The 18,240-nt window shown below is 40.8% G+C and overlaps 1 protein-coding gene across 2 annotated transcripts; it reads right to left on the bottom strand.

Moving 5' to 3' along the window:
- Positions 1 to 3,591: 3,591 nt before the first annotated feature.
- On the bottom strand, positions 3,592 to 18,186 carry ZBTB34 (zinc finger and BTB domain containing 34). 2 transcript variants are annotated; one of them, XM_014942932.1, is made up of 3 exons: positions 12,653 to 18,186; positions 11,055 to 11,179; positions 3,592 to 9,762 (listed from the first exon to the last, which is right to left on the bottom strand). In XM_014942932.1, the coding sequence occupies exons 2-3, from the start codon at positions 11,093 to 11,095 to the stop codon at positions 8,241 to 8,243; spliced, it is 1,563 nt and encodes a 520-aa protein (XP_014798418.1). In that variant the 5' UTR covers positions 11,096 to 11,179; positions 12,653 to 18,186; the 3' UTR covers positions 3,592 to 8,240. The 2 variants fall into 2 exon arrangements, with proteins under 2 accessions (XP_014798418.1, XP_014798417.1); XM_014942931.1 differs by having other exon boundaries at positions 11,055 to 18,186.
- Between the last annotated feature and the right edge of the window lie 54 nt (positions 18,187 to 18,240).

The following is an 18,240-nucleotide window of genomic DNA, read 5'->3' as shown; positions in this document are numbered from 1 at the left end:
AGCAGCTTAAATTATCCCTGTGTAACGTATTTTTAAAAATTGGCCAGCACCCTCTGGTGGAAAAAAATGCAGAGACAAGATTTAGGGTTGTACCATACTGAGTTATTTGAAAAGGCTGGCAAAATGCATAGCCGAATAATGTCCCTTTAGACAATGCTATCAGTCATATCGTCTCCAAGATTTTTAATGAAATGTTTCTGTCCGTGGTTCATCTGACATTTGATTGAATGTTCAATTTACATTTTTCCTAAATCCATGCACAGTACAATTGAGATTTCAAACAGCTAATGAAATGTAGCATCTGTGGGATCAGGCTCCATTTTTCCTGCATTATTATTGCTGAAAGAAAACAAATTATTTGATATGTCGTGTTCATGGGCTATTCTAGCTTCACCACAAGTTGTTTTCAAGAAGTTTGTATTATGAAAAGTTAAACAATGCGGAGGGTGTCTGCGTGTGCACAAAGTCCCTCCCCATCTTTCTTACAACCCCCCTCTAACGAAAGTAGTCCCGATAGGCGGTTCAGGCTTAGTGTTACCTTGGATCAAGAAGTTCCAGGTTTTATTTAAAATTATGACCTATTAAGTAGTTTCAATAACCAAACTTTGTGTGTGCATTTGTCTGTCAGCATTGCTTGAAACTGATGGAGAGCAAACCTTTTTCAGGCTTTACCAAATTATACTTTGGAAAAAAGTTACTTTAATTTATACAAGACAATTCTTTTATTGGATATCTCTGCTGAAATAGCCGAAAGTATTTTCCAAGTTATTAGGTATGGACTCTAAACAAGGAGGTAAGTTGAAGTTTAACCACACGTACTGTACTATGGCACTGTAGTTATTGCCATGGATTGCAACTTTAAACAAATAGGAGCTACCCAAGGTCAATGGTGTATCCCCAGGTAGAACTAGATGAAGTGAGAATCCTGTGCAGCCAAAATGCAGCATAAGACTACCTAGAAAAAAGGGAGTTTAAAAAAATCCCTGAATAATTTCTAAGTGTTATGTGCAAAAAATATGAGAATTATTCTGATAGTCGAGTCATTTTTTTAAATCTTAAAATAAGCTGATATACACCACCACAATTTCTCTTATTTCCACATCTCCATGTGGACAAAACAGGTGGAGAAGGGGCCTTTGAAGCCAGTTGATGCAAGCAATTGACCTACATCGTCTCGTATCATCATCTGGGATTCCTCCGAGCCCACTGGAACTCCCTGTCTTTGTATCAGCTAATTTTTCCTTTCTATAAAAGGAGAGAAACCACTCTTAAGAAAGATTATTCAGATACTCTGAAGTTTTCTGATGTACTATGAATAGCTCTTGAACTGACAGACACTGTGGTTTACGTGGTGTGAGAATATGATTGTAACATCATCACTTCAGCTTTATTTGACAAGCTTGAAAAGTTTTGACTCATTAAACCTACAAAGACAGTTTTCTAATCTTGTTGCTTTGGTCATGTCCCTTCATTTTTTCCCAAGTTTTCTCTTCCAAAAGCAATTCTGTGTCTTCACCTTCAAGAGCTTTTCCATTAATCCTCAAGACATCTATTTTCTCACAATCAGATTTCACTTTTGACAGCCAGGATCACTACGTTCTCAAACAAGCACCTTGTACTTCCTCTGACACCACATCACACCCATGAATTCTCCATCAACCTCGCAAACTTGCCTCCAAAATCCATCCTCCACACCCCTCCTTTGTTTCAATGCCCAGAAAGTCCACTGTGGGCGACTGCAACTTGCTTCTCTGACCAAAACCCTTTTACCTTTTCCCCTTCTGGCAGCCTCTGCCGTCTCTGCTTTTGCACAGTGTGAGGCTGGGGAAGTGACACCAAACACGACAGCCTGGAACACAGGCCTGGCTCAGCACCACGGGACAGACGGACGGTCCCAGCGCGCCTGCTGCCTTGTGAGCCTTGTTATACTCGGTCATGCAGATCTTCCCAAATACTGTTTTACCCCTTTTTTTTTTTCTGATGCTGAAACTTACGATGTTCGGCAGAAAGGGAGATCTCTTGTACCCGCTCAGGGTTACAAGCTCCTGCACGCATCCTTCTCACATGGCTAGAAAAAAGCTGTTTGTGGGGTGGGCAGACAAGTAGGAACCTTCATAAAAGCACAACTTTTCTCTAATGCCCTTGACCAAACTCCATTACATTCAGGGCCAGGTGACCAGGACCAGTAGTTTACTGGTATCCATAGTGGCCTATTTTCATTTTGTTAGTGCTACAATTTTGTGCTTTTCAAAAGAATACAATTTTAAAACGTACACCCTGCCTCCTCTCCCCCTGCCCCCCCAAAAAGGCAATTTATAGGAAATAATGTTTTATTTCATTAACAATTCAAGTTACTTCTCTTAATTGCCAGTACCACTCGTGCTATAGGGCATACTGCTCAGGTGCTGTGTGCACGTTATGCACATGTTGCTCTGATGGTGCAAAGACACCCTGTTCTTACAGAAAATCACATCCCCAGAAGCACCAGACAGGTTCCACTTCTACCTGGAAGAAGTTCCCAGTTACTTTCCCTTCCCTCATCAGTCCCTAAAAGTTTGGTGCCCTTAGGAACGTTATCTGTTCTAAAGGATAAATGTATCTAGACCTTTAGAACTTAGATCTTGCACAGCACTGTAAGCAAAATACAGCAAGTTTGTTTTGCTTGACTAAAGCAAGTAAAGAACAGCCAACTGTGGAGGTTGGCTCCCAGGAGGAAGACTCACGCGTGCCTTCAAACAGAAACCACCTGCGGCCTCGCCGACTGAAAGCGCTTCCCACGAGGTGCCCGGTCTGTGCCTGACCCCGATACCTGCTCCAGCAAACCTGGCACCGGCAACGTGTCGGCCCAGCGTCGGCCCAGCGTCGGCCCGCGCTCCTCCCGACCACCCGTCTGCGCAGGAACAGCCACGGCCGCCCGCACCTCCCGTCCGTGGGCAACAACGGGAACAGCCAGTGTTTTCTGCAGGAACTGATGAGCAGCTTGACTCTAAAGGTTGTAACTGCATCACATTCCACAGACACCACCTGAAGGGCTCCCTGAGAAGATGAAACAATTCTACCAAATCAAACAAAACAAAACAAAGCAGGATGGAGGGGAAAGCACAAAGTACATTCTGTTCTGTCTCTGCTTTCCAGCTAAAAGTAACATCACATTTATTCCTCTCCTCACAGCCATGTCTTCTTTACCCCATTCTGAATTACTCGGATTTTCAGGGGATTTGAACAGATGTTTTGCTAAAACACTGAAGTCCTTCTCAACCTGCCCGTAGGGTCTCAGGGACCCAACCAACCCACCCTGCAACGTTACCCTGACCGAGGGGCTCAGACCCGGGCTGCAGGGAGAAATCCTGCCACCACCCCCGGTTTCTTGTTTTCCTCTGAGAGTTGGACAAGGTTTTGGAGCACAAACCCCAGATGATCAATGTGGGCAAAAAAGAGAAACTTCAAGAGTAGTTTGTCTCTACAAAGACTTTTGATTCCTCGTTGGGAATGAGTATTAAACTGCAACTTCTTATAACACTTCAGGAAAAGCATCTAAAATGCAAGTCCCTTTGTAATCAAATATCTAAATGTAGACACTGACACCACAGATTTGCTCTAGAAGCATTTTAATTTACAAACAGCAATTCCCATTGACTTTATACCATAAAAAAAGCAATTTACAAGCAAGAAACAATTTCATCAGAACAAAATAAAGCAGCACTGAAATATTCATGTCACAAATCTAAAAACAAAGTGAATACAAGATTAAAATATCATTTGAATAAATATTTTAAAATTCATGCTATAAAATAATCCTTAATGGCAAGTTATTAATTGTTACAGCATCAGCTTAGCTAGCTTCATTTACTTCATATGGTGATGAAGTGTGGACTTGTGAGGTTACCGGTTTATATTGCAAGATAATGACACCAAGTCAAGTCATTCAAACTGTTCAATTATTTATCATGAAAAACAACCATACAAATAAAAGTTATTTAAAAATACAATTTTTCAGTCAGAAACAAACACTGTTAAAATCGTGCAAGAGCTCTACCTCTAACCCGAGGGGCAGCGGGAGCTGTCGGTGCCATGAGAAGGGGAGACCCCGCTACGGCACCGACCCCGGCCCCCACGGCCCCCGGAGAGACGCAGGAACACGTCTCCCAGGCTCACTCCTTCCTTTAGCTTTTTTTTATTTAAAATGTAAACTTGCGTCACTTAAGTTAATGCTGTCACAGGGATGTGCAAGTAGTATTAAATCTACAATATTAAATACAACTATTCTGGCACTTGTTAAAATATACGTAAAATGCACACAGATTATAAACTTTGAACATTTTGAATGACTTTACTAGACTTCCAATTCAATCACTGAGTATTATGAAATTTACAATTAATGAAATAAACAGATTCATATAAAGAATTTACATAATTCCCCAAATACTTTCAAATATAAAATTTAATAAATAACCCTGACCAGTCAAAAAGCACCATTCAAGGGTAAAATTCCCTTGGAAAATAGATTAGGTGTTGCATATTTGAGTCCCTTTCAATGGTTTCACGTGAAACCTGTTTAGAAAAATGACAATAAAAGAATCACAGTAAACTAATATAAAAATTCAAATAAGATATATATATATATTTAAAGGTAAAGCTCATTCAATCTTTTCCCAGCCCTTGATTTTATTCCTGCTGTTCTTCCCATAATTCAGCCTAAACATACTAAGAGGCCTCAATGTTTTGTCTGAAAGTAAACCAAAGGCTTCAGCATAAAACAGGAATTTATGCTTGGGAAGACTGCGTTAAGAACTACCAATTTAGGCCTACAGTATCTTCTGCGGAACAGTGAACTGACAGTATCCTTTATGCTATCGAAAGGTTTCACGCTAAAAAAGCAGAGCCAATCTTGAGGCCTTATTGACCAGACTGAACTTTTATATACTGTAAATATTTACAAAGCTATTTTCTAAATATATTTACAAGTTTAAAAGAAATAGTGTGGAAGATAACTGATTAAGAAAATTAAAGTAACTGTTTAAAACCGCAAACATTAGCAAAGGTATAAAATCCTCTATTTTCACAGTTTGTCATAATAGGTTAAACATCTAGAGGAAAGGACACTGTCACTGTTTTCACATTTGTCTATAATTAAAAAGGTAGATTAAGAAGAGACTCAATTATGAACCAGCCTATATAATTTCATGATTTATTTTGCTGTCAAATATTACTTCACATATTTTATTGACTTCTGCATTTATTGTAAATGAAATGTGTAACAGCTCTGTGCTAACTTAAAACTGTACAGACACAAGACACCGTACAGTACTTCCATAATTTTCTTAAAATGACACAGCACACTCTGTTCTGGTGACTTGTGAAATGAACTTCAACCCGAAAATGCTTCATGTTTCATGAGAATGTTGATCCTGGCAAACCATTATGTGACAAGGCACAATTTAATTGCTGTTGCCAGGTTTGAAGTTCGTTTTCTACCAGAGTCACACACTTTGCAAGTGTAAATGTGATGCTCGGTGGTGTTCTACGCTCACCGACGCACGCACCCTCTGAAGCACGGCTGCCCGTCACAGCCCCGTGCTATGGCTTGATCATCACGAGCACTGCGAGCAGCGCAAGGGGGAAATGGCCTATAACACCAAGAGGAGCAAGTGGAACTCGCGGAATCATGATTTTGTAGAAAAAGGGATCATTTCCTGCCCCTTAACAGTCCCGTTACAATGTTTTGAACCTGAACCTGTACAATCAAAGTGATGGTTTTTTGTTTGTTTTTGTCAGAGACAATTTTGGATAAGTCACTCTTTGGTAAACTCAAACCATTTAAATACATTTACAAATACAAAGAACTAGATTTAAATAATGTTAAGATTGTGACACACAGAAATTCAAGAAATATAACAGTAGTACCCACATCCTGTTGTCCTCAACTCATACCTCCATGGATAAGGTCACACCAAAGGCACCACAGCACAGGTCCAAGACAAAGGGTTAAGAACTGTACATTTCTTGGATTTTGCCTGTCTCAAGCTTAATTCATCAAAACACATTTTTTTTTTTTGCAGTTAATTACTTAAAACAAACATTCAGGAAAAAAAACAGTATCAGAAACACCAACATGTTTTTAGGTGGGCAAACATACAGACTACCTTCCCTAGACACAGACACACACTTTCCCTCACTGCAAACAAAAGTTCTGTCCTTGCTTCAAGGAGAGAAACATCTCCCCACCCTCTGCCTCTTCATTTACGCAATTTTAGGACAAAGAGGCAAATCACATACTCAGTTTAACAGAAACTGCTCCAATGGAGCAGGTGGGGTTTACACTGTAAATCTGTACTTCATGAAATTAATTCTTATTGCAGACTGTCACAATATTAAGAGCTAGTGTATTTAATAAAGCTACTGCGCAAATACACCCCAACTTCCCAGGCGCCAGAAAAGCTTTACAAGATAGAAAACCTACCTCTTCGCTTTCCTGGAGTTTAGGAATGAGCTTTTGTTTTCTAAATTTCAGGAGTTAAACAGCATGTTCACAGGTGTATTTTCAATATTTGCTAAACAAACTTAAGGCCCAATTATAAAAAACTTGTATTTTAATCAAGCACATGATTAATTTAATTCTGTTCATCAGGTAGAATCTCACACAGTAGTGTTTGCCAGTTCATGCTTTTGAGGTCTCTTAAGCTATTGGTTTGTGTTTTCTCTTGTGGTGAGGGCTTTTTTTGTTGGGTTTTGTTTGTTTTGGATTTTTTTTGCCTTTTTTTTTTTTTTTTTTTTTTTTGCTTAACTGTTACCATTAGGTTTCACATTTAAATATTATACTGACCTAAATGATGAAGTTAGCACCATATTAAAAGGAACGTTTGGTGAAACAAAAGGATTTAGAGTATTTTTGAAGTTGTTGGTAGTTCCTTTATGCAGAAAACAACCACTGAAAATAGTAGGGAAGCCATAGCAACTCTGTAATACTCACACATGAAATAACAGACATATTGCTCGAAATTCCCATAGAGTATTTCTTTTTATACAAAAAAAAGTACAAATTCCAAGTGCTGATGCATCACTTGGAGCTTTAAGTAGGAAGTCAATGTGCACCTGAAAACAGCTCTCTGTGAAGAGACCTATTAAAACACTGCTTGGAAATACTGTAGTTTAAACTACATCATCTCTCTCGGGTTTTAACCAACCACGAAGAGGGACAAAGTTAAAGTTAATTACCTGGTATGGTTCTACAGTACGAAATGAAGGTAGATTCTGAGGCCAGCAAAAACACATTTAAAACCACAATGCTACTTTTAGCTTTGCTAATTATTTGTTTTTTAAATATATATATATATAGATATATCTATCTCTATATATATAAAAAGGTCAGCACCACAGGTTGTCCAGCTTGCATTCTAGACAACTAACAAAACCCCTCAACAACTTAACCATAATTTAATAGATTTATGGCATTTGGTTTACATATGTTATAAAGCAAAGCTATTAAAATAAAGTAAATCACTTTGCTCACTTCCGCACACAAATAGTTTAATAAAATGAAAACCAAACAACATTCTTTTAAAACCAAAACCATCCTCCTGAAGTCTGAAGTCCTAGATCCTAAGCAGAGAGGAGACCAGCAGTTGAAAGTCATATATAGTATAAACTTTGATGTAATTTTACATTCACCTCAACCAGAATAGGAAAAGTGAGAGCATTTTATATATATAAAGCAAATTTATATATATAAACAGACCAACTACCAAAACCAGTTAGTAAAAGCTAACAGATTTCATCGTGACACACAGAAGGAATCAAAGTTCCAATATTCTCTCTCCCCACTGCTGTGTAGCTCATTACCAGCAACAGCATTTAGGAAATAAGGGAGATTAGAGCTTCTCAGTGTGTCCAGCAGAGCTGCCAATCTTATTCTACTATCTTTCTCCACTGGAATTTGTGTCTTGCCAGATCAACCAGTGGGGACACTTCAGCAGACTCTTCCTATTCTTTCCCGAGCACACTGTCTTCTACATTTTGAGCATCTTCAAAGTTAAAAAACAAAATCAAAACAACCTAGCCTCCTTCAAAACCAAAGAATACGTATGTAATTCTTCTCCAGAAACCGTTTCAAACTGATTTCCAGAAGGTCAGGAAAATTAAAAGGCTGTTATACTTGTACTGAAGATTACTAAAAGAATAGCAGATTAAAAAAAAATACATTAGTAATGTGCTTGTTTGTGTTGCACTTAGAATGTAATATTTTAATCAGATGCGTTAGACATTGCATGAATTTCCATACTAGAATCCATAGCTTCAGAAGCTGAAGCATCATTATCTACTTTCTGTTCCACAAAAGCTTCTGTTCTGTCTGGAGACTCTACCCTGTTTCTTACTTCTGTTACCCCAGGGTGATTTTTTCGCAAATGCTGGTTTAGTGTACCCTGGAAAGGAAAACATTTTCCACAGATCTCACAGCGAAAGGGCTTGTCATCTGTGTGACCACGAATATGATACTCGAGTTGGTCCTTGCGGGTGTATTTCTTCCCACAAAACTTGCACACGAAAGGAGTTATTCCCATGTGCAACCGCATGTGTCGATCAAGGCTCCCTTTCTGGTTGAAAGACTTTCCACAGTAAATACAAATGAGCCTCTCGTTGTACGGATACCAGTGACCCCTTGTATTTCTTTCCCGTGGACTATTCTCATATCCTGGGTTACTCACCATGGCTTCACCATCAGCCCCTTGCACCAAGCCCTGGACATCACCGTGCAGGTGACCGGCGGGTACCCGTTTCTGGCGTGCACGGCCCCCTCGGAAGCAGCTCAGCATTGACCTGGAAGGGCTCGTATTGCTCAGGCTGCCAAAGGCTTCAGACACGCCTGCGGCCTGTGACGAGCCATGGGTAAATGAATAGACATGCTGTAAGACAGACCCATAGGAACCAACATTGACTGCCACCACTTGCTCTCCATCCACCATCTCGGTGTGGTACCCGTCATCGCCCAGGGAAGAGCTGTCTGAGCAGCTCGGCCGCTCAGACTTCTCCATTTTAACTTTCACCTCTGCAATCTGACTTTCCCTTACTATCAGGTCTCCTTGCTCATGATCCCCTTCAATCTGAATCTCATATTCAGAGATACTCCCGCTGCTTCCTCGATCCGAGTGCCCTTCTTCCTGCAGACGGCTGCGTAGGGCTTTGCCCGGAGCAGTTTCCATCCTGAGGTCACCGCCCGCTGCCGACTGTCGCACCTGAGAGCAATAGGGGGGAGAGATCTCAATGGGATTGGCAAAGTAGCTGCTGTCCTTGACTCCATTGCGATTTTCTGAATTGTCTTCAGCACCAACTGTGACAGAGTCAACGTCACCGACACTGATCTTGGAGTGAATGCTCTCCAGTATCTGTGTGCATTTGTCAATCACGCACTGCATCTGCAGAAAGCTGGCTGCGGTGAGAAAGCTCACAACGTCCTTCAGCTGTAAGGACATCCTTCCAGTGTAACAAAATGACAGCAACTGCTCAAAAACATTGGGATTTTTAATAACAGATATTGATAAGCCACTCATGGTGCTTAATGCCGAATGGTCACGGAAATAGGGAGAACTGGCAGCTAAAACAGCTTTGTGGGCTCGGAAGGGCTGACCCTGAATGTGCACAATTATGTCACACAGCTTCCCTTGCAGGCGGAGCTCATTCAACTGGCTCAGAACAGTGTTGCTGTACTCGGGCACATCAAACTGAATGAAACTGCTGCTGTCCATTTCTACTGATGTAAAGAGCAATCTGAAAGAAAAATGAGAAGATTTACAACTGAGACGGAACACAGTTTTCCATTTCAAAACCGAACGCTTGTACACGTTGAAGACAAATCATCGCATTGATCTGTTTAAGGTGTGTTACAACAAAACCCTTGGTATAAATAGTTGATATAATACAAAGAGTAGAGCCTTAATCTACCTATTTCTTGCATTTCTATAATTTGAATTATCCCTCTGCAATATTCACAATTCAATTGTCCATTAGAGTCTCCCTGGGACAGTCCATGTGCTAAAAGGAGCTTCACAATTTCGCTCCCCAGTAAGAACTGCAGAACAATATCCCCACCCTCCCAAAAGCATATTCACTTTATAGTCACTAGACAAGTTAAAAACTTCAGAACCTTTAGTAGGTCTTCAAGGCAGATACTACACTGATACTTGCAGGGAACTGCACTGTTAAATTGCTCAAGAATGACTTCTGGAAGGTATTTCATCAAGTTTGAAAAACTTGCTAAAGAAAAGCCACAGGCACAAATGTGTGTGTGTCTGTGTGCATACACACACACAAAAATATTAAAAAAACACATTCCATATGTCATATTTATGTGAGAGGAGACCAATATACTACACCAGTGACATTTCTGTTTAAACATGTGCCCCCTTAGAAAATAACCTCAGCAATTATTTTAAAAAAGTAAAAATCAATCTTTCAGTATTCACATCACAAAACAAGGAAATCCTAATAAAAGGAAACATTTAGTGTGGACTCAATTCCAAACTATTTACCCAGTGTGTCAGAGGTTCCCAGATAATAATCTATTTGTGTCAATATTTGAGGCAGCATTGGAAGGAAAAGTGTTTGAGCCACCCACGGACTTTCAATATTTTAAATTTCCGTTTGTAATTTTCATTTTTTCTTAAAAAAACAACCCACCATGATGTGAACTTTGAAGCTGATCTGACACAGCAGTGATTTCCTAGCTAGAATGATCTGACATCTAAACTCTAACCTCACTCAAAAGACATGGCTGCTCAGACTTGCCTGACACACTGGGAAAGGATGCTCCAAGAGGCTTTAGAGAAGTGTGTACATTTCAAAACAGGATCTAAAGAAAAGCACTTTACCAATTTTTCATAGAGCATTATCATAAAGAGCACATGGGTACGTGTCCCCTTGAGAGCGTCTATCTGTAGCAGACGTCACCTCACACTTCCAAGACCGGGCCCCTAATCAAGCACCCAACGACCCTCAGACTTTTATTGCTATACTTGTTCTAATTAATGCAGAAGTCTAAACACATAATGTTGCCACCATACCTGTTTCTCCAATTGAACAAACAGATCTCAACATCATCCATTGACTTCTGATGCAGGAAGCATGTCCAATGTATCACAACATACTAGTGGATTTTTTTTTTTCTATTTATGTCTTATGTTACATGCTGTAATGGGACATATGAACAATTTAAATCAAATTATGAAAATTCAAGCACTCTCAAAACAAAATCAACAGGTAGGAATATGATAAAAACCCCACAAGGAAGAAATGGAGCTGTATCAGTGGGGAAAATATGTTCTATATGCTCTTATATCTGACAAGGAAAATAAGGACTAAAGGGTGGTTAACAGAAGCGAGATGATGGCAGCCATCTATACAAAGGTAGCTTCGGCAGGAGAGTTCTTTTATTCAGCGAACAAAGCTACAAAACACCTCAGAGCTTGTGAGCTGACGTGAGTCAGAAATCAAACATTACATCAAACAATAAACCCAAGGGAACAGCGGAGCAGGCGAAGGCCAAAGGAACTGTGTTTTCTGAGCACCCTGCAGAGCCCTGCTGCCCTGGGGGGACGCAGGGCAAAGGAGGCACATGTTTGCCAGCCCCCCCATCCACGGGCAGCCCAGCCCCGCATCCCTGGGGCTCAGGAGCCAGGCAGAGGGGACACATCAGGACACTCCTGATGAAGCTGCTCTCTGCTGAGAGGAGGAAGAGCTGTTGTGAACCTGGGGTGACAAGCTGCCCAGGCTGAGGACTGCGTGCAGGCTACAAGACCAGTCCCCAACAGCCACGATTGGTCGTTCCTGCATCATTGAGGATCTTTGAGCTCAGGAACCAGATCTTGGTCAAGTCTCACACAAATCCCACCAGAAATTACTCCTTTTTTTTGGTGTGCTTAGAACGTACAGAAAGTTTGTCATACATAGAAAGCAGCCTCCCTCCTTGTCCCATACTTTCCCAAGGGCAAGTGGCAGCAAAATGGAGAACAATTTAGTGCAGGACAAAATGTTAAAATACAAACTGTCACCACTAGCACTAGGTCCAGACAGAAGGAATGAATTAAGGATAAGCACCCAAGTAGAAAGAAGATGGACGTTTTATGCCCTCCCGAGGAGGAAAAAAAAATATGTTCTTTTGATCACGGCATCTTAGCATCTCTAGGTGAATTCACACTCCCTAGGCCAGAGCCACACATTGAAAATGGACTGTAAACATGTACCACGAGAACCAGGAAGAGAGGGGTGCCAAGAGGAAAGGGACCCTCAGTGGTCCTTGCCCACCTCATCTCGGTTAGAACTGGTAATTATCTCTTGATAAGCAATTCTACATCCTTGTTGTCAGAGTTGTTTCATCTTTCTTTTGGGAAACAAAGAAACTTATTCTCCTTAAAATTTTAGGAGTAAACAGCACAGATCCTGGTAGTGAGTGGAGTGAACGATGCAGTTAAAGGTCTGTAAGTGTGGCTGTCAGGGTAGCAGATAAGCAGTGAAAACCAGAAATAGGGAACATACAGTATTGCTTTAAAAGCAAAGAAACAGATCAAGTACACAAAGCACAGCCCAAAAAGCAGTAGACAATGAGTTTCTGTACCCATCTGCTCTGAAAAAAAAAAGAAAGTGACCAAGCTACATCACGCACTTGTGACTTTTCCACCTTAGTTTCTTCCTTTGAAGACGCATGCTTCCTGCGATCTTGAAAACATCTGTAGACAGCTGGGGTTAAATAACAAGAATTTTGAACAGCAGCAGCACTTGACAGAAGGAACCCCTTCCTTTGCTTTCAGCCGAACTCTGAAACCTTGAGCTGAAGCGGTGCTGGACGTGCAGAGGCCGCGCTGGGGAGCAGGCAGGACCGCGGACCAACAGCACCGGGACTGCAGTAATTGTGCTGGGGTTGGTACCAGGGCACCCCAACTTCCTTCCATCAGTTTGGGAAGGCAAGACTGGTCCTTACCAGGTCAGAGAAGCAGGCACCACTAGCAATGTTTTACTGATAAATAATGGTTAGAAGAACAACAATCTCATTTATTCACATAAATCACCAACATAACTATCTAGAAAATGAAAGTAATCTTTAGATTATATTCTGATACACAAGAAGGTTTTATTTTATTTGCATAAAGAAGTTAGCCGCTCCACAATCAAATTCCAGTAGAATTAACCAAAATATTGTTCAGCAAGGTACCATACCATAACAATACTTAATTATTCATTAATGCTAGCAGACCAGTAGCTCTTTCAACACAGTATGATTTAAGGTTGAAATATTCCTGAAACAGTCCTGGAAGATCACTACAGTTGAAAAGGTTAATAAGAACCCCCAATTTTTTTAACAGCTTCCTCCAAGTTGGAATGTCTCCCTAACCTCTTCTCTGAGGTGATGCAAGCAGCATTAAACTGAAGCAGAAAGGTTATTCTAAAACACAAGTTAACTTTGGACACACCCACTGTATGATCTAAAGAAAAAGTTATCTCTACACTTAACCAGACAGTCATAAGGCTTCTCAAAGCCATGAGAATGTAAGTACTTTAATGCACATAACAATTCTTCATAGAATTAGCAGAGATGAAGGGAAAAAATTAATGTGTAGTCAGAAGTCAAGTCCAGCACCTTCCATGATATTTCAGCACGTACAGGGGTAACCTGTGCTCTTTAGGCCCAAGACCACTTTATAGCAGTTCAGAATGAAGACAATTATACAAACTCATGCATTTGGGGGAGTAGTGAGATCTAAGACAACTCATAGCAATATTAAGTACTCTCACTGCTAAAAAGTAAGGCACTTTGTTTTGCGTTAGCTTCCACCCCTGCCTGTGGGATAGTGTAATGGTAGGTTGAAGTCCTGTAAAATTTAAGATCACCTCTGGGGCACCTGTCTATGAATAGGTCTTCTCTTAACCTTCCTGCATACATAGATCAAAGTGTTTAAGGCTTTCATAGATATTATGTATGCAAGAAATTGAAGGCCTTCTAGCCGTGAAGCCCAGGTAGAAGTGGACACTGAGGTCACTGAGCCCGTGCAGTGCTCTGCGGAGCCTCCTGCCTATTTCTGTAGGGGATGATCCAGCCACACTAAAAAGAATCCTATCAATTCTCTTTGCCTCTGCATTACAATTATTCATCAGGGTCTTATACAGCAAACGTAGACCATAACACGAATTTACTAGTAGTGGATCGCTGCCCTATGTCTTCCAACAAACATGTTCACTGAAGTAACCTGTGAACATGAGAGTGACATGCATTTAACATTTCTCACTAGATTTCAAAACAAACTTACTCCAAAAATGATGTGCTATGAAAGCTCTTATTTCACTTAAAAAACCAAGAATAGATGGTGACAAAACACATTTGGTATTTACTTTTACTGACATCATACAGTAGCAGCAGGGAAGCATCATATAACTACAACGTGAAGCCGTGTGGCTGCCAACGTCGTATTAGTTTCTGCTTCTAAGTCTGCACCTGTTTGATTTCCTTCACTCACTGCTGTATGATTCGCTGCTCTCAGAGACAGGTGAATGATAGAAATTACACTCGTTTTAACTCACACAAAGGTGTGAGAAAAGATCCCTTGCATTTTCTTTAGTTAGCTCAGCAACGTGGGTTCCTTGGGAAAAAAACACACGTTACAAATCACTGCTGTTGTAGCATGTGTCTGAAAACAGAAATATATAGAGAAGTTAGGAGGATCATAGGGAAAATTGAGACTAAAACAAAAAAAAAGTTCTCCATGACATGTTGAATGGACACTCTGTACGTTACCACTCAGAATACAGAGAAAAGGCAAGAAAAAAAGCAGGTATTTGTATAGATCAGTGTATAGATCAGTCCTTCCCTGCATTTGGTAGGATTCAGTATTTACTGCACCACTTGGGAGAACTTAAGACATAATTGCAAAAATGTATCACCATTCAAGAGCATTTTAACTTAGGAATGGGACCCTATCTGCTGTGATCATGGAAGTTTTAGGGCAAAAATCTTCATCACCCTCACTCCTCTGGGTCTGCATTTGTCTTAGTCCTCAGATGGCAGCAGCCCCAGTAATTAGTGCCAGGGTACCCACGATGAGCTGCTGCCAGGCAGTCACAGCCCAGAGGCACTTCTAGGACAGTCCTCTTCAAATAATCTTTGAAAACAAGGAAGAAACAATTCCATGATTCTATGATTCTATCAGCAGTAAAACTGCAAGTATCTGCCTGACCACATTAAAATGATGGTTTCATACATTTTCTTTCAAAGCCTCCCTTGAGTGGAACACCACACAAGTACCGACTTGCTGCTCAGTATTTGTCATGTCAAACACCACCATTTCCTAAATCACTCTTATTTATACTCTTCTTTCCTGAACTCTTGGTTTCCAGAGAATTACAAAGCTGAATTCTAGAAGCATTATTATCCATAGAAGAATAAATCAAGCAATAATCTTTGCTTTGGTTGATTCGTATTCTTTGCTTTTAAGCTCACTCAAATATATTTAAACTTGGACAAAATGTAGATACAACTGGAGAGATTGCTGCATATAAACAAGAAATTTTGACATCTCAGAACAAGTAAGTGACTGTCATGGACTCAGTCAAAGTTTCACAAAGAGTTCATCTGCAGATCCTAAGAGATGCTACAGCACAACAGAAAATTCTGTCAATATTTCTGTTGCAGCATGAAGTTTTATTTTGTTTGCATTTTCTACAATAGGATAAGATGCACTACATTTACACCCTTTACATCTGCAGTGATCTCAAACCCCTTTCCAGCTTAGTCCAACACATCGCTCTGTTAGATTCACATCTAACAGGGAGATAAAACTACCTTATGATTAAAAACAGCTAGCACAAGCCCACGTTTACACATAAATGCCCTGCCTGAACTTTTGTTAAGCTCAGTACCGTTTTGAACAATCTATGGCATAGTTGATTCCCAATTCAAAAGTCATCCAAAAAAATCCCTGAATGAGAACTAAGCTACCTTTCTAGTAGTCTGATCACAGAGTAATAGAGAAGTTATGGAAACAACCAGATCTCAAAAGTAAATGGCTACGGAAGCAATTAGTTCCTTTCTTAACAAAATAGGATTTCAAATCCTCATTCCTCCAAAGCTTAACCATTCACAAATTGCTCTACAAATTTAATCCACAAGGTGTGTTAAGTGTAGGGGAAGTCTGAACTAAGCTAAACCCCCCTCCCATTGGAATCAAAGGAAATACAGACAGTTTGGCCAAAACTTGAAACAGCAATTTATCTGTAGCAAAGCTAAAATAAAAGGTGTGTGTCTCTTATTATTCATTGGAAAACAGCTTTGAAGATGAGTCTGCTTCACTTCTATTTTGTTATAGTAGTAGAGACTACACAATAGTGTAAAACTTCATTACAGTACCTCATAAAAATGCAGGAAAACCCCAGTTTTCCCAGAAAATGAAGCCAGTTGGTACAGGCTGAAATGCAGTTACTTGACAGCCCAGCTCTTGCAGGCTTTCCTGAGCAGGTGTCAATACACCACAGTGAAAACTCGGGCAGACATCCTCTACTCAAAGTATAAACGTCCCCAGTGAAACCGAGAGTAAAACTCCCTTCTGTCAGGTCTCCTAAAGCGCCACAGAACATTATCTGTCACTTGCACAGGTGAGCAATACATTAAATCCCTACACCTTTTGCAGAATTTTTCAACTGATTCAGACTTTTTTCTCACAAAAGTTAAAAAGGATTTCTTTTCACCTCACAAAGATTCACAACATGAGGAATAGAAAATCACTTGAAGGATTAGATGATTTTAACATCAAAATTAAAAACAATTAATTTATATGTGTCTACATATATATACACATACATACACACACGCTAATATCGGTAACGCTACAAACCTATTCCCAGTGCTTAGTATGGTGCAGCAGGGAAATTGTTGAAACTGCATTTCATAGAAAAAAACGCGGGAGCCTTTTTTGAGCAAATATCTAAAGAAAGCAGTTGTCCAAGGGCCAACTTTGTCCCTTACTCTTAAATTGTCTTCCTCACAATTGCTTGCCTGTATGCAAATGATTAAAATAGTAAAAATAAATTAACTATTGATACATAAACTAAATTTTACCCAATGATTAGAAACCTCAATACAAATAATCTCTAAATTTTGGCTCTAGAAGTCAAATTACTACAAAAGCAGTTATAGGTATATATCTACTTCTGAACACAGAAAAGTTACTAGAAGGCAAACTGGAAACAGCCAAGATCAGCAAAAGTACTTTATCAGATAAGTAAAGCAAAGAGGCATATTTATGATGAACTATAAATCAGCAAGATTTTACAAGTAATGATCTCAGACTCTTATTTTGCGCACAAATTCCATAACATACCCATTATATAATCCTAAATAGTTTACCGTCTACATTTTCTGAATATCTGACAACTTTGAGACATAGGCTTTAAGAAGCCACTATTGGTATAAAACCACAGCCGATACCAGGAGACTTGTGATGTATAAATACACCCCGAGCTTTAGCAAGTGTAGGGAGAGGGCTTCTGTACCTTCTGCTACAACAGTAATAAAAGATTTGCTGCCAAGGTAATACTTGGTTAGCATTATGCATTTTAATCCATTTATATTTTTTTTTATATAATTTTAGTCACTCTTCATCAAATCACAACTTTTTGGCTCCAACGTTTTTTCTAAGCAATTAAGTAGCTGCATTCTCTAGATATTAGCAAGGTTTTCTGCAGCAGATTTGAAGTGAAGCTCTGAAGGACACATTTTCATGGTATTTTCCCGATCCGCTATTCCCGACAGCCCGCACGCTCCCGCTGCCCGGGGACGGCACCCCCGCCGTGCAGGGACCGGCCTCTCCGGCAGCAGCGCGTTCGAGACTGCCCAGGCTCGTTCCGAATTCACTCTCAACTTTGGTCTGTTATAAAATAAAGTCAATTCTGTCCGCTGCGCGCACCGGCAGGGTGCGATTACAGAGACCGGGGCTCACTGGAGCTCCCAGCTCCTCCGACGGGGCAGCGGCGGCGGCAGGGGCCGCCAGCAGCGACACGGCTCCGCCCGGCCCGGCCCGCTCCGCCGGCGGCTCTGGGCCTCCCCGGCCGACCCGGGTCTGGCTTTGCCAACCCTCCCCACAGGCAAAGCCAGACCCGCACCCGGGACGCCGACTCGGATGACGGGGCGGCAGCGTCTGCCCAGACGAGGCCGGAGAGAGGCGAGCCCGGCGGCCGGGCCGGCGGCGGCGGCAGAGCGGCTGCCCG

The sequence above is a fragment of the Calidris pugnax genome, unplaced genomic scaffold, assembly GCF_001431845.1.
Source record: "Calidris pugnax isolate Ruff unplaced genomic scaffold, ASM143184v1 scaffold102, whole genome shotgun sequence".
Taxonomy (NCBI): Eukaryota; Metazoa; Chordata; class Aves; order Charadriiformes; family Scolopacidae; genus Calidris; species Calidris pugnax.
This window is presented reverse-complemented; position numbering and strand designations above follow the sequence as displayed.

Bases quoted from the DNA above. Each gene is read 5' to 3' on its own strand.
- ZBTB34 (XM_014942931.1), bottom strand. From the start codon at position 11,095: ATGGATGATGTTGAGATCTGTTTGTTCAATTGGAGAAACAG. The intron at 9,763-11,054 runs GTATGGTGGCAA...TTTTTCTTTCAG, and splicing joins TTGTTCAATTGGAGAAACAG to ATTGCTCTTTACATCAGTAG.